This window comes from Strix aluco, chromosome 2, assembly GCF_031877795.1.
Source record: "Strix aluco isolate bStrAlu1 chromosome 2, bStrAlu1.hap1, whole genome shotgun sequence".
Taxonomy (NCBI): Eukaryota; Metazoa; Chordata; class Aves; order Strigiformes; family Strigidae; genus Strix; species Strix aluco.
Window position 1 is genome coordinate 115,288,723 of NC_133932.1, and position 15,017 is coordinate 115,303,739.

At 51.4% G+C, this 15,017-nt stretch overlaps 1 protein-coding gene across 1 annotated transcript; it reads right to left on the bottom strand.

Annotated features, from left to right (window-relative positions):
• Positions 1 to 462: 462 nt before the first annotated feature.
• GSX1 (GS homeobox 1) lies at positions 463 to 1,906 on the bottom strand. Its single transcript, XM_074816981.1, has 2 exons — positions 1,519 to 1,906; positions 463 to 1,062 (listed from the first exon to the last, which is right to left on the bottom strand). The coding sequence occupies exons 1-2, from the start codon at positions 1,904 to 1,906 to the stop codon at positions 707 to 709; spliced, it is 744 nt and encodes a 247-aa protein (XP_074673082.1). The 3' UTR covers positions 463 to 706.
• Positions 1,907 to 15,017: the final 13,111 nt, after the last annotated feature.

Genomic DNA, 15,017 nt, shown 5'->3' on the forward strand with positions numbered 1-15,017 from the left:
CACGCCTGCGGACACCGAGCGGCTGCTTTCTACGTGAAAGGAAGGAAATAAACCACCAACGAGCTTTTATTGTTATCAACATCATTATTATCATCGCCATCGCCGTTTCTCTGCACATAAATAAATAAATAAATATCTCCGGGGGGGGGGGTGGGGGCGGGGGGGAAGAGGGACGGAACGATACAACCACAGCTGCGCGCCGACAGCGACAAAGTCAAAACAAAATCGAGAAATTTTTTTGAAATTAAAAAAACAATAAAGAAAAAGATAACCCAAACAGTCCCCGAACCTCCCCGTCCGCCCGCTTTCGGGCACCGCCGAGTTACCGGGGGGAGCCCCGGGACAGCATCCCTCTGGGCGGCCCGCACCGCCCGCCGCCGCGCAGCATCCGCGCCTGTCTCGGTGCGCGGAGATGTCTGTGAGGAGCCTCCCGGGCCCGGGGCTGCGCCTGCGGGGAGACAAGTGAGACAGCCACTACTGGGGGACGCCTGGGGTCCTAGGGAGCCGTTTATTTACAACAGGGCGCACGGACACCCGCCCCTGGGCCGCAGGGGGGTCTAGAAAGGCGAGAAAGTCCTTCGTAAATTACACAGATTATACAAAACGGTATAAAATCCTTCGGCTGCATCTCAGCACCGGAGCAGGCAGGACTCCCGCTCCTGCTCTCGCCACAGTTCCTGGGGAGCCGGGGTGGGCGTGCGGAGGGCTAGGGGGTGACTGCGAGGCCTCTGTCGTCCTTCCCCGAGGAGGACGGAGACATGCGCAAGTCCTCGTCGTCTTCCGAGCACTTGGTGGTGGAAAGGGACGAGCATTTGCAGCTGTGGCCGCCCCCCCCGCCCCGGTGGGAGCTGCTTTTGCCTTCTTTCTTGTGCTTGACCCGTCGGTTCTGGAACCAGATCTTCACCTGCTTCTCGGAGAGGTTCAGGTAGGTGGCGATCTCGATTCGCCGCAGCCGGGAGAGGTACATGTTGGAGGCGAACTCCCTCTCCAGCTCCAGGAGCTGCGTGCTGGTGAAGGCGGTGCGCATCCGCTTGCTGCTGGGCAGCTGGCTGGACGTGCTGTCTGCGGAGCGGAGCGCAGCGTCAGGACCTGCCGGGCCCGCCGCCGCCCGCCCCGCAGGCACCGAGCACCCGCCGGTCCTTGCTGAGCCCCCCCCCGCCCGCTCTGCGGGGCCGCACCCCTCCCTCCCCCGCGCGGGGGGGGACGGCGAGCCGGCAAGCGGCTGCCGGGCCGGAGCCCTAGCTCACGGGGTGCCGAGGCCATCTCCCGCCCCGTTCCCACCGCCCGGCCCGGAGGCTCGGCAGGCAGCAGCGGGGCTTCCCCTGCGCGTCCCCCGGGGCACCGGCAGCGAGAGGTGCCGGGACTCTCCGTCCAGCCTGCGGGCGCTGGGCAGGGACCCCCCCGCCCCACGTGCCGTCGGCTGGGTCCTGCCCCTCCCGGGGACCCCCGTCACCTGCCCGCAGCTGCCGCCGTTAGCATGCGGGCGTCCTCCCGCCCTCCCACTCGTGCCCCCCTTACCCACGGAGATGCAGTGGAACTGCCGGGGGTCGGGCAGCGGGTAGGCGCCCTGGTAGAGCGCCGGTGCGTGCCCGACGCTGACGGCGGAGACGGAGTGCTGCTGGCGGGCCAGGGGCGAGTGGCAGTACTGGGAGCCGAAGGGGGGGAAGGAGGCCTTGATGAGGGGGATGGCGGGCGGCGGCGGGTGCAGCTGGGAGGCGGTGACACAGAGCGGGCAGACGCAGAGCAGCCCGGCCTTGCGAGCGTGGCAGGCGCCGGCCGGCAGCGCGGGCAGCGGGTGCGAGGGGTGCACGGCGTAGGGGAAGAGCGGCGGCGGCGGGCTGCCCTCCCCCTTCTTCTCGCCCGCCTCCCGCAGCACCAGCGAGTCCACCAGGAAGGAGCGCGGCATGGCCCCGCGCAGCGCCCGCGCCGCACCCGCGCAGCGCCCGCGCAGCACCCGCGCAGCACCCGCGCAGCGCCGCTGGCCAGCCCGAGTGGTGCTGAACGGCGCCCGCCCGCCCGCTTTAAATAGCGCCCGCGCCATGTGATGGCGGCGCCGGGGCGCTCAATAGGCTTTCTGTGCCTCTTCTCTTGGCATTCACGCCGCACGCTCCCTCATTATTTCCCTTGTTAACTAAATGAACTGCATAATGTACTCTATTCTTGTCGACCCCACCCACGCCGTAGCAGGCGGCCTCTCCCCTCCTCTCCCTTTGGCGGGGTTATTTTCTCATTCTCTCGCGATTTAATATTCTTTTCTTTCTCTTTATAGCTCTCCTTCGCTTTCAGCGCAGCTTTCAGCCCGCTCCCCCTTGTTTATTTTGCCGGCTGCAGCCGCGGTCTCCGCCGGCGCCAGCTTCCCCTGCCAGCCCCCCGGCGCCTTTCCCACCTGTGGCACCAGGTCGGCCCCCCAGCCCCGCCGGCCCCTCTCTCGCCCCTCGCCGCCGGGCTGCCTGGTCCCCGTTACCGCGCCCGCCGCCGGCCCCAGCCCCGCGTCTTTGTTCCCAGCCCGGTGCCGGGACGCGCCGCTTATCGCCGTCTCCGCCGTCGGGCGAAAACCCCCGGCCGCCGAGATGTACCAGCCCGGTCCTCCACCGGCAGAGGCGTCCGCCCGGTCCCTGCGTGGGCGTGGGCGCCGGGGCGCGGATAACGGCCACGGAGCGCCGCAGGCAGCGCGGGGTGCGCGGTTATAGAAACCCCGACACGCAGAACGCCGCTCCGTGCCGGCGGTGCCCACGGCGAGCGCCTGAGCGGAGGGAGAAGAGGCGCTCGGGGCGCCCCGCACCTCTTTATACCGGCCCCTCTGCCCGGTTTTAGCGGTAACACCCGGCATCGCACCGTCGCGCTCCACGTGCGCCGGCCCCGGTCCCAGCCCCGGCCCCGGCCCCGCACCGCCGCTCCGCGCCACGCACGAGTGCGCCGGGAAGTCCCTGGGGCTGCGGGGACCGACGGCGAAACGGCTTATTTCTCCCCTACAATGAGATTGAGCTTAAACACCCCGGCGGTGTCTGGATTTCTTAGCACAGGGATCTGCAAAACTTCTCGCCGCGTCCAAAGCGAATTTCTGCGCGTTCGTCTGAGCTAACGCGCACCGGCACTTCCCCGCGCAGCGGCACGCCGTCCGCGCAGGAGCTCTCGGCGCTGGGCTCCCGGGAGCTTGTTGATTTTGTAGGTGAATAAGGAATGCTAACAAATAAGGAAAAAAAAAAATTCCTCGGGATACATTTTCTTCCCTGATTTTCCCGTTTAATATACGGGAAAAAAAAGACAAACGCACCCGCCGACTCCCGTCAACATGTGGGGAGATTTCTCCCTACAGTAACCTGCCCGCCTCAAAACCGAATGCACTTTTTTAAATGAAGGGAAGGAAAAGCCTCGAAAGCAGTGTACTCCCGTGCCTCTGGCTTGCGGAGGCTGGTTTTGCCTGCAGTCGCATTTCTCGCTGAAATCTATGGGAGTTTTGCCGAGATAGTGCTGATGCTCGAGCCTCGAAACGTGCATATGTGCACAAATAAATGGCGAAAAATACAGAGCGAACAAAAACGAATGCTAGGTAAAAACTCAGTCCCGCAATGATTTAGAAAGGATTTCCAAGCGTCCTTTCCCTGAAAGCGTTAATGGGCTTTGGATTGTTTTGTTTTGTTTTGTTTTTAAGGAACTGGCAATTTAAAACATTTTCCGCAGGAGCTGGCCCCCGGGAAGGGGCATCTCTCCCCGCTGAGAAGTGGCCAGCCACCGAGGGGGGGTCATTCAGCCTCAGCCCGAGGGATTCCCGCTGCCCAGGGGCTGAACCCCAGGGCTGCGAGCTGCAGGGAGGCAAAGGGTTAACAGCTCCTGAATGCCCACCAAGCCCAAAGCTACTGGGAAAGAATATCCAAAAAAATAACTAGTTTTTTTTTCCAGCCGCTGGACCTTATTGAATGTCATTGAAGAAAGTTTTGAATGCCAGATAAAGAGAGGCGAATTAAAGTGTGTGACAGCAGAGGATAAGCAAACACAAAGAGAACTCTGTCACACTTTGGGCAAAATCCGTGGGCTTTTTACCAAGCCTCTTCGCTATGATTGAATTAAGTAATAGGAAAACATTTTCTTTCAGTTTAGAGCCATTAGACAAAAACTTCAAAGCGAATAACACTTTTTAATGTGCAGCCCAACAATGGAATCTGTTTTGTGCTGAAATGTTTAAATGGTTTGTTGTGCAACTGTGGGCTGAAATAACCCAGACTGCAGCAAAATAGCATCCTTCAGGCCGTTTTATGAGCTCTTGAAACTAGCACAGACCTTTAATCCCAGCGCTTTAAACTAACCTCCCCTGTCTTTTTCGAAAACCCCCACACACACTTTTTTTTTTTTTTTTTTTAATAGGGGAAATTCGCCTCGTATATTTGCTATCTCGACGCGGTCGCCGCTAAACGAAAACGGCACCGGGAGCGGGGGAGAGACAGCGCCGACGGGGTAGGCGCTGCAGGCGGCGCGGGGGGCGCGGGGGGCGCGGGGGGACCCCTCCCCGGGACTGCGGGGTGGCCCCCGCCAGGCCCTGCCCCTGCCTGCGCGGCCGCCCGCCCCGCCCCGCTCCGCCCCGCCCCGCCCCGCTCCGCCGCCCGCCGCCGGGCTGCCCCGGCCCCGCGGGGGGTCCTGCCGGGACGGGAGCGCCGGTGCCGCCGGGAACGGCCGGCGCTTGGGCTCCGGGGGGACGGAAGTGACCGGTGGTGGCTGCTCCCCCCGCCGCGCCCTGTCACACCGCCCGGAGAAGGGGATGGGGAGAGGGAGGCGACAGGGTGCGCATCAGCTGGGGGGGCCCTCAGGGACGGGGGGCTCAGGTACCGCTGCGGGGGATGAAGGAGAGGGAGGGCAAAAGCGGTAGCACGGACTGAGGTGTGTCTTCCCCCTCGGGGGCTGGGGGGCTGTGCCACCGCTGTCTGAGAGGGGAGGAGGTGTCACACTGCCACTGCCTGGGGACAGCTGTACGGACACGGGCTGCAAAGAGGTCCCTCACCATTTTGAGGGACCAGCCATTGCCTTTTGTGACGAGGCCCTCACTCCCCGGAGGCGTTGCGGTTAATATCTGAGGGTAGGAGGCGACACACACCATCAATCCCTAAGGAGAGTGTGGAGAGGTGCATCAGTTGGGGGGGGGGGGGGGGGGGGGGGGGGAGGTGAGGATGGAATCCTGCTGGGGTGGGACAGAACCACTATTTCCAAGGAGACCACATCCTTGGTAGGTCAGATGATTTGCGGGTGACTGTAATATTCCTCAGCCTAGCCCGAGAAATTATTTTCTAATGGCAAATAACAAAACGTAAATCAAAGCCAATACTGACCCACAAGCCACGCACCGTGTGGTGTTTTGTCCAAAGAATGTGCCCTTTTACATTGAACAAACACACCCAGGAGCAAGGCCGTAAGGTACCTCTGCACCCCTTTAGTTAACTTGTCTGCCTCAAAACAGACTGAATCCGAGTTTACATGAGTGACCAGAAATATATTTTTTTAAAAATCACTGCTTTATCAACAAAATTGGTTTTTGTGACTGCTGTACTTTCCTCATTGGTCTCTTGCTTCATTGAACAGGATTAACTGCATGAACAGATACCCAAAACGTGTTATTTTGGGCTCCTGACTCAAACTGTACTCTATACAGAATGAATGTTTCCTTATGGGTTTATCTTGCACACTGACACAACAGTGCTTGCGTGACCAGCCGGTTTTGCAGTGTTTATTTCCACAGCATCTCAGAGGAGAGGTAGAGCAGGCTCTGTTCTGCTGGCAGATCACCAGGGCGAAGTGATGAGGGCTGGTATCTATCTGGGACCAGCAGAAGATGATGCTTGTGGACTGCTTGTGTCACTCTATGTTTACGTGAAGCTCAGTGTCCGAAAACTGCAGTGTATGTCTTGTGCACTGATTTGGGTCAAATGCTGGAAGTGTTTGGCACCCACAAAGCCAGGGTTCAGGAAAGGGAAGCAGTCAGTGAATCAGTGAGAAGAACACAGGTATTGACTATCTGCAGAAAAGAAAAAACAAAAAAAAAGAATCATCGTGTGCTCAGTGAGTTACGTTGCACTGTATGTGACTACCATCAGAGAAGCAGAAATAAAACCCAGTCTGAACACAAGCCACATGACATCAGACCAGAAGCCTATCTACAGATTGAACTCTGCAGTGGTGGCTGTAATGCAAATCTAAGGAAGTCTATTGGAAAAGGACAAGTGTAGAGGGATCCTTCTGTAGTTTACTCCTGGTGTCCAGTGATCTACAATGCAAGGGTTTCCAGAAACATAGGTACTATGTTTGTGTTTAATTCCAGTTGTTCTAAAATAAAGGCAAAACCACAGCTTTCTTTGTCATGAAGTTGTCCTATGTTTTCCTTCATCTCTTATCTATCAATTCATTCCAAATTTATCATTGTATAAATTTGGTAGCCTACCAACAATGGCCTTCACCATGCAGCCCTGCTACATTTCAATCCAGTTTCATCTAGTTTCCATCACAAGCTGTCAAGACAGTAATTAATCTGTGCTAATAAAACCTGTGCCACAGGAGGACCAAATCAAAGCTGCTTGTTTCCAGGACCTGTATTTTTTTCCTTTGATCACTTTCAACAGCAGATATCTAAGGTAGAGATTTGCCATTTAGCTTTTCCTCAGGCTCATTGCTTGCTAACAGGGTGGGTCTATAAGGGAATCCTGTAATCATCTTCGAAGAAGACAGTTTGCTGCTCTGTTTGTCCTCCTTGATTTGACCTTTCACTCAAGAGGAGGTGTCAAAGAAGTAGTTGGACAGAAATGGTGAAAAAGTAACAGGGAAAGTAGGAACATGTGAAATACACAATTTAAAATAGCCTTTTGCTTTTATAGAGAGACCACATTTCAAACTGCTAGTGACCTTGTAAGACAAAAGGACACACAGGATGGACAAGTCCTTGAGAATAATGAAGACAAGGAATTGCAAAAAGGAGCTGGCTATAAATGCTGCAAATCTAATTAAATTATTAAATAATTAGAGATATGGTCCTTCCACCTCAGAATCCGCCCCGTTTCCCATCCATTTTTGCTTGTTGCCTTCTCCTTTCTCCAAATTTCTCACCTTTATGTATGCTGAGTTCTTTACAAACTGAAAGTTTTTGAGGTTGTCAGTCTGCTCTTTGAGAACATCCAAGGGGAAATTCTGTCATCTCATACAGTAAGAGACTATATTGTATCTGTTATTTATATGAAGCATTTGAATACTTTTCTGTGGCCTGATTAAATTCTTTGCAGGTTTTAATTGCATTCATGTGGCAAGTACTCAACAAAGCATATCGATCTGTAGCATGTGTACTTGGGATTATGGATACATTGGTTTCAGTGTTGGCTTCTCATCCCCTGCCTGTCAGATTTGGAGGATTCTGCAGTGATTGTGGTTATTGGTAAATGGGGCATCTTGTTAGTGCATTCTGTGATGGAAGAGAGACAAATAAGGGTCTATTAGAGTCACTGTTAAAGATCTTTCTTCACTTGTCCTAGGTGAAATTGTACTGTAAGCTGATAGGAAAAAGCAGAATTTCCTCGTCATTTAAAAAAGAATACCAAAAAGCTGAAGATGTTAGAGCCAATAAAGGCACTCGAGATCAAACTCTACTTGGAAGACTATCAGGACTTAAACTTGCCAGAAAGAGTTCCCCAACAGAGAGAAGACATTTCCTAGATGGTTTTGCAATGCTGCTAGACAGCCACATGCAGAAACCCACCATGAGTGTTGCCAAAGGAGGAGTATGGCCAGTGGGACAGGGTGTTTTGCTTTGGATCAGTGACTGGTAGGTTGTGCACAGTGAGTGGCAACGGTTGTAAGAAAAGAGGAGGCTTGCGTGTCTGCAGCAGGGTTTCCTGGCCATTGCTGGTGGCGTAGTGACAGGGCCTGAAAGTTGCAGATGAGAACTGTGTAGCTCGGTTCCTTCTTTGATGTTGGCAAATGCATGTTCCTCAAGTGTTTATCACACATGAATGTGAAATGATTATCTTAGATGTTTATTCAGCTTCTGTAAAGCAGACCTCACCAAGGTATGTTAATTCCTTTAACTTGCCAGTCCTGGCAGTAGACTGAGAAGAGGAACAGTCTGAACTAACAAAATAATTTTCTTCTTTTCATTACATTTTGAAGACTCAAAAAAAGCCTTTTGAATACAGTAGAGTATCCAGAACGTATTAGGTTACATGAGTTTGTGTCTACATATCAGGATATGAACTTGTATATTATATTATTAAAGATATCAATTGATATATTCATTTCATCAAATCCCTTCCTCTCCAGCTGTATAATCAACCTCACATCAGGAAAAATCCTTCTCCGTTCAGAAGGGATGGGAGTTTTTTTACCACTGATGGCCTCAAAACTACATCTTCCTTTTTGAAGCTGAAACAGTGAAAAGGGCTCCTGAGACCAATTTGCTCTACTGTTCTGGGCAGGATCCTGCAGGATCTTTCGGTACAGGAAGGACCTTGCTCTTAAGTAAAGGCAGCAGCACTTTGGAGGAGGCTGTGATCAGCCTGGGTGTTGCTGGGCTTCTCTCTCCAGTACTGCAACCATTTTGGTAGCTGTAGCTCACAAGTCTTGGCCTTACCATCATCCTCTTCATGAAGCTGCAACACCTCTCTTCCCTTTGCCCAGGGTTTTGGCCTAGGGAAGCTTGTCTTCTCTCAGCAGAGATAACAACTGAATCATTTGCAACACTGAGTGCTTCCACAAGGAGAAAGCAATCCTACAACTCTCCCTTATTTTAGACACTTTGGGGCAGGCATTTTTAGGCTTGATTGCTAATCATTTTGCTTTCACGTACCTTTTGGCTTTACTATGGTACATAATGTGAAAAGTTACTTTAATGTACAGGATTAGCAGAACTTCCATGAGGCACAGCTGTTCAGCATCCCATTAGGTACAGTTCACAGCATTTATCATTTTTTATACAAACACACATATACAGAGGCAGACAGTGAGTGCAAATATGTGTCTCTCCCAGGGCAGCAAAGCTGAAGGACTGACTTCTCACAGACTTCAGTGCTTAGGCTCAGCTCCCCAAGTGTGTCAGGACTGGAGAGGACCTGCAGGTGAATCCATCTGCAGCTGCAGGCTGTGACTGCTCTGGCCTGGGGACACGGCCTCCTGGGGCTCTGGACCCTGCTTGTCCCTGCCCCAGGGCTATCGCATCTGCTCTTGCACAACCTGGGGTGGCAGGATTGACCATCTTTTTGCAAGCTCATCAAAGTTGGATTTTGAAAGTAAGAGAAAGTATCTGACAGGTTTGCCCTGTGTTATTTAAGCAATAGATTCAGTAAACCACAGATGAGTTTCTTAGAGGAAATAGAAAAGGGTTAGGAAGGAAGAGGAAAGCATTATCATAAGGAGGCACAAGGGCAGGACTTCTGTTTTCTTGTGCCATGCTGTTGCATGAGGGTGTGTATCTGTGTGCTGGTTGTACGCTTCCCTGTGTGGTGGGTGACCCAGCAGAAACACATTTTTCTGAGGGATCTGACTGTCCCGTTTTTGGAAACATGAATTTTCTTTCAGGGGCTCTGGCTGTGGCCCATGAGGAGGGCAGTGTACAGCACAGAGGGCCCATCCCAGGGGCTGATCATGTAGCAGAGGGGCTCCATCCCCACCCAGGGTCTCTGGAACCTCCATGGCCATCCCCACTCCCATCAGTCACCCTCCTGCACAGCCAGCCAGGACTCGGTGCCCATGGTGACTGGAGAGGCTTTCTCCGAGTCCCTGCAGTGTTTTCCCAAGCCATCCCTGGAGGGATCAGCAGTCCCAGAGCCAAGGCCACGGTCAGAGTCGTTTGTTTCTCCCCAGCAAGTTTGCAAAGAACAAGGCCACGAATGACACTCCCCCAGTCCCATACTCAGCTGGGGGTGCAGCCCTCTCGTTGCCCCTCGGCCTCTCCTGCTGACCTTTCCTCTACTGCCGCTTTTTCTCACACAGGGCATGTTTGTGTGTGGCTGTGAAAGGGGGTGTCCTGTTTGTTCTGTGGCTGCGACCATGCAGCACACACTGAAATGAGGGTGAGGGCACTGCTAGAGGACAGCCTCTGAGGCATCGGGGCCAGTGGCTTTGCAGTGCCTGCTGGCTGCGTTTTGGCAGCACATGGTGCTGGCCATAGCCAGGAGCCCTCAAGCTCAGTGTCCATGGCGGCAACATCTCCACAACTTCTATGTTACTGCATAATTCAGAAAGGCTCCTCTGTCTCCTCATAGAGTAACATGACTTAGATCAACAGTAAAATCTCCCTCTGAAGGGAGGAGACCTTCTGAGTGAATTATTGTATTGGTTGCATGTGATAGGGAAAAAGAGCACAAGAGTACGTGCGTGTCATGCATGTCTATTCAGGACTGTCCCAAGCTTGCCTGCAAATGAGATGCTCCTTTGAGGCAGGTGTTTGCAATCTAAATTAGATGCCAAAAATACTTTGCTGACATGACAGCTAATCCAACATAAAGCATGCCCAGAAGTAGACTTGAATGCCTGGTGAAGGCTGCTAATACAGAGTCAAAGTCATGACAAATGTTTTCCTCTCCCTGAAAAACAAAGTCAAAGAAATATTAAAGGTGCCAGTAAAACATTAGGAAAAATCCAAACCACAAACATACACACAAAGATGCAATGCTTGAGGCTGAAAATCACCACTGTGGGCCCCATGAAGCCTACCAGCATGCAGAATATAATTCCGCTGTTTGTTACATTATCTTAGATTATTAGTCAGGGATGAATATAACACTCTAGTGCTCTTCTGAGACCAACTCATCCTGCAGACCCCTGGTCACTCCAGAAGCTCATGTCAGTGGGCTCTTTGCCTGGGAAGCATCGCAGGTCCTGTCCCATCTCTGTCACAGCTTGTCATTTAGCACTCCTGGCTTCTTACACGTTACTAGCATCATGACATGAATCTCCTCCGGTCTGCATTTGTGACACTGATCCTTGTGTCCTCTGATTTGAATTTTTCAAATTTTTATGAGCACTGATGCATGTTTAACAGAAGAAGAGGTGCAGTGTTTTAGAAAGATGCTCAAATAGTGATTGATACCTGTAGCAGCTGACAAAGCTATTTTTTCAGAAAAATCAGCATGGGAATTTTGGTCAGGATTTTAAGAATAGTTTCTTGTTTTCTGTGTTTCTTTTACATTCAGATCTTATTTCTCCTGGTTATATGGGCTTGTTCAACACAGGCAACGTGGGCAAAGCAGCCGAAGTTCAACACCCCTTGCACATGTCCCTTTTATGCCCTCTCTAGCTATGCTGACAAGTGAGAAATGGGGGAGCATTACCTTTCCTGCAGCTCCAATAAGAGGGGTGGAAGGCAAACAAGATGTGAGTGTGGGCAAAGGGAAGAGCTCTGCCAATGCCACACCAGAGCATGTGTGGCACTGGATGGGAAAGGTAAAATAAGGAAAGACAAAGACTAATTACCTTCATCCCCTCAGTGCCCAGGTAAGGCTGTGCCCACTAAACTTATTCCCACTAAACTGTGTGGGTGCACACAGCTGTTTTCCCATCTGCCTTCCCTGCACCCACATTCCTTCCTACTGCCAGCTGCTTTCTAACAATTTCCTCAGCTCTGCATTTTCAGCAAGTAATTTTTGTGGCGTAATGCCCATCTCTGCTGAAAAGCATCTCAGATTTGTGTTGAGTATCACGAGGAATAGTGTGGGGTACTCAAGTGGGGCATCTCCCTCGAATTAAAAGTGTAAAAATCTCAGCTGTCTGTTCCTTAACTAACATGTACCAAAAGGCTAAAGTGTTGAGCATCACAGTGTCAGGGAAACCTGGCCCAGGGCAGCACAGCACGGTGGGGTTCAGACACGTACCAGCAGCAATAGCACACTGTAGACTGTTGCTGTGCTGTTGACCAAGTCACATATTGTCCCGCTTGGAATTAAAGGACATGGAAGAGACCCTCATCAGGAAATGGTGGTTTTGGCTGCATAGGTTTCAGTTGATTTTTCTGCTGTTTCACTGTTGACACTGTCATCTGGGAAGCCACGTCTGAGGAGAAGGCTGAGTCTGCGCCTCCCTCCTGCACAGACAGAGCTCACTGTGGTTGCTGGAGCAGTAAATGAAAAGGAGTGAAAGTCACCTTTGTGGTATTGCTGGCTGGATGGTGAGAAACATGTATGTTTAATCTTGCCCAGATTAAATGTGAAAACTGTTTCCCAGTCTTTACTTGCAACTTTACCTCTGCTCACACAGACAGAGCTTGCACGCAGAAAAAGGTCAAAAAGAGCACCAGCAAATGAATGCTTGTGAGAAGGGCTTGGGACAGCTGATTGTGCATGTGTGCGTGCACATTTGTGTGCGTTTGCAGGTCTTTTGGTACCTCGACAGTGCCAATTTACACTTTGACCTGAAGTTGTAGACTTATGAAAAACTGGTGTGAGACATAAATGAAGCCCTCAGTATAAAATTTCCCTATTATTTCCCACTATTTAAGTCCCTGAACCATGTGAACAAAAAGCCGCTAATAAAGTTTTGTCTTTTCTCAGAGTATTGGGTTCTTTATGTGTCATTTCACCACTAGTAGCAGCCCAGTCGAATTTTGGCCCAAACAGAGAAAAGTGTGTAATGTCACAACATTTTGAAATGCAACCGGCCTGCACGCACACTGCCCTTCAGTCTGTCTTTCTATGTCCATCCTCTGGCTCTTCCTTAGGCTCCTCAGGGCAGAAACCACCTTCTGACTGGGTGTTTGTACAGCGCCAGGCTCCCCAGGGTCAGTCCTGAAAGCCTTCTATTTCCACCAAATGTAAATCAAACTGGAGACAATTTTACACTTCTCCATCCCAGAGAAGGAATTATGTCCTTCCTGAAATGCTGGTGAAAAACCATTTTTTTCAAGCAAGCACCCTTATTCTGTGCAGATTGGAGAGATGAGTCCAAGAAAAGCAGAAAACAAAAACCTTGTGGCATATTTGCATTATTTTGTATACTCTTTCTTAATTCAGCACACAGGCTGACATGGAGGAGTCCTTAACATTAAATGCCTGTAGCAGTATTTTAGATACTGAGACAAATGATTTCTCCTACCTGGGGAGCTTGTTTGGGGCAACTTATCTGGTATGCCATGATCTCTCACATATTGTAGTACACACTTGCTTGGAAATACAATAGAGATATAAAATACAGCAAATTAGGAAGAAGAGAAAGCCACAGAAAGGTGTTCTGGTTATCACAGCATTCAAAAAAATTTATAAAATAATGAATAATGAAGAGGATGGAGAACTCTAAAACAGATAGGGTAGTTCTTTTACCATGAGGTATTTATGTGTGTTAAAATACAGGGGAAAAAATCCTAAGCTCAGTGGGTCACAGGAGATACCTGACTCCCTTTGGTTGCATTAGTCCCAAATCTGTGAGTGCACCTGTGTAACTTGTCCCTGGGAGGATGGCAGTGCAGCTCTACTTATCACAGCATCTCGCTAAAAGCACCATGGTGTGAGAGTTGGAAGAACACAGTCCAAGCAAGACATTAGGAAATTAGTCTAAATTATTGGGTTTTCACCTCGATGATGAGGGTCTTCACCCCAGCAACCCTCCAGACCAGCATCGAATCCAGTTGGCGCGGTGGAGCAGATCTAGGTGGGGCAGCCCCCTGTAAATGTGGTATTTCTGGTGGAAAGATACTTGAAATCATAGTAAAACTGTTAGGAGACTAGAAGGGTACCTGCAAAGAAAGATAGGAACGTCTAGTGTTTGCCAACACAACGGTGAATGTATCCTTGTTAATGCTGGGGTCTGGACAGAAAAGGTCAGTGGCAAAATGTTTTGTGTATCAACAAATATCTCACTGTTCTTCCCCTCATGGACACGAAGAGGAGAAGGAAAAAGCAGCTGCACTACCCCCCTGAGAGGGAGAAGCACAGATGCTGTCTAAAAGAGGGCAGAGGGAACAGGTCAGCAGGTGTGGTGGGTTGACCCTGGCTGGATGCCAGGTGCCCACCAAAGCTGCTCTATCACTCCACTCCTCAGCTGGACAGGGGAGAGAGAATATAAAAAAGGATCATGGGTTGAGATAAGGACAGGGAGAGATCACTCAGCAGTTACCATCATGGGCAAAACAGACTTTGACTTGGCAAAATTAGTTTAATTTATTACCAATTAAATCAGAGTAGGATAATGAGAAATAAACCCCAAATCTTTAAACACCTTCTCCCCACTCCTCCCTTTTTCCCAGGCTCAACTTTACTCCCAATTTTCTCTACCACCTCCCTCATAGTGGCACAGGGGGATGGGGAATGGGGGTTGTGGTCAGTTCATTACACTCCTCAGGGGGAGGACTCCTCACACTCTTCCCCTCCTCCTGCATGGTGTCCTTCTCACAGGGAACAGCTCTCCATGAATTTCTCCAACATGAGTCCTTCCCACAGGCTGCAGTTCTTCATGAACTGCTCCAGTGTGGGTCCCTCCCATGGGGTGCAGTCCTTCAGTAACAAATCGCTCCAGCGTGGGTCCCCTATAAGGCCACAAGTCCTGCCAGGAGCCTGCTCCAGCACAGGCTGCCCATGGGGTCACAGTCTCCTTCAGACACATCCATCTGCTCTGGTGTGGGGTCCTCCCCGGGCTGCAAGTGGAGATCTGCTCCCCCGTTAACCTCCATGGGCTGCAGGGGCACAGCTGCCTCACCATGGGCTGCACCACGGGCTGCAGGGGAATCTCTGCTCCGGCACCTGGAGCACCTCCTCCCCCTCCTTCTTCACTGACCTTGGTGCCTGCAGGGTTGTTACTGTCACATATTTTCACTCTTGTCTCTGGCTGTAGTTTCCATTGTGCAGGTTTTTTCCCCTCTTCTTAAATATGTTATCCCAGAGGTGTTATCACCATCGTTGATGGACTCAGCCTTGGCCAGCGGTGGGTCCATCTTGTAGTCAGCTGGCATTGGCTCTGTCGGACATATGGGAAGCTTCTAGCAACTTCTCACAGAAGCCACCCTTACAGCCTCCCCACTACAAAAACCTTGCCATGCAAACCCAATACAGCAATGCCATACCCGAGGG

Coding starts and splice junctions, on each gene's coding strand:
- GSX1 (XM_074816981.1), bottom strand. CDS start 1,906: ATGCCGCGCTCCTTCCTGGTGGACTCGCTGGTGCTGCGGGAGGCGGGC. Junction 1,063..1,518: donor GTTCCACTGCATCTCCGTGG/GTAAGGGGGGCA, acceptor TCCGCTCCGCAG/ACAGCACGTCCAGCCAGCTG.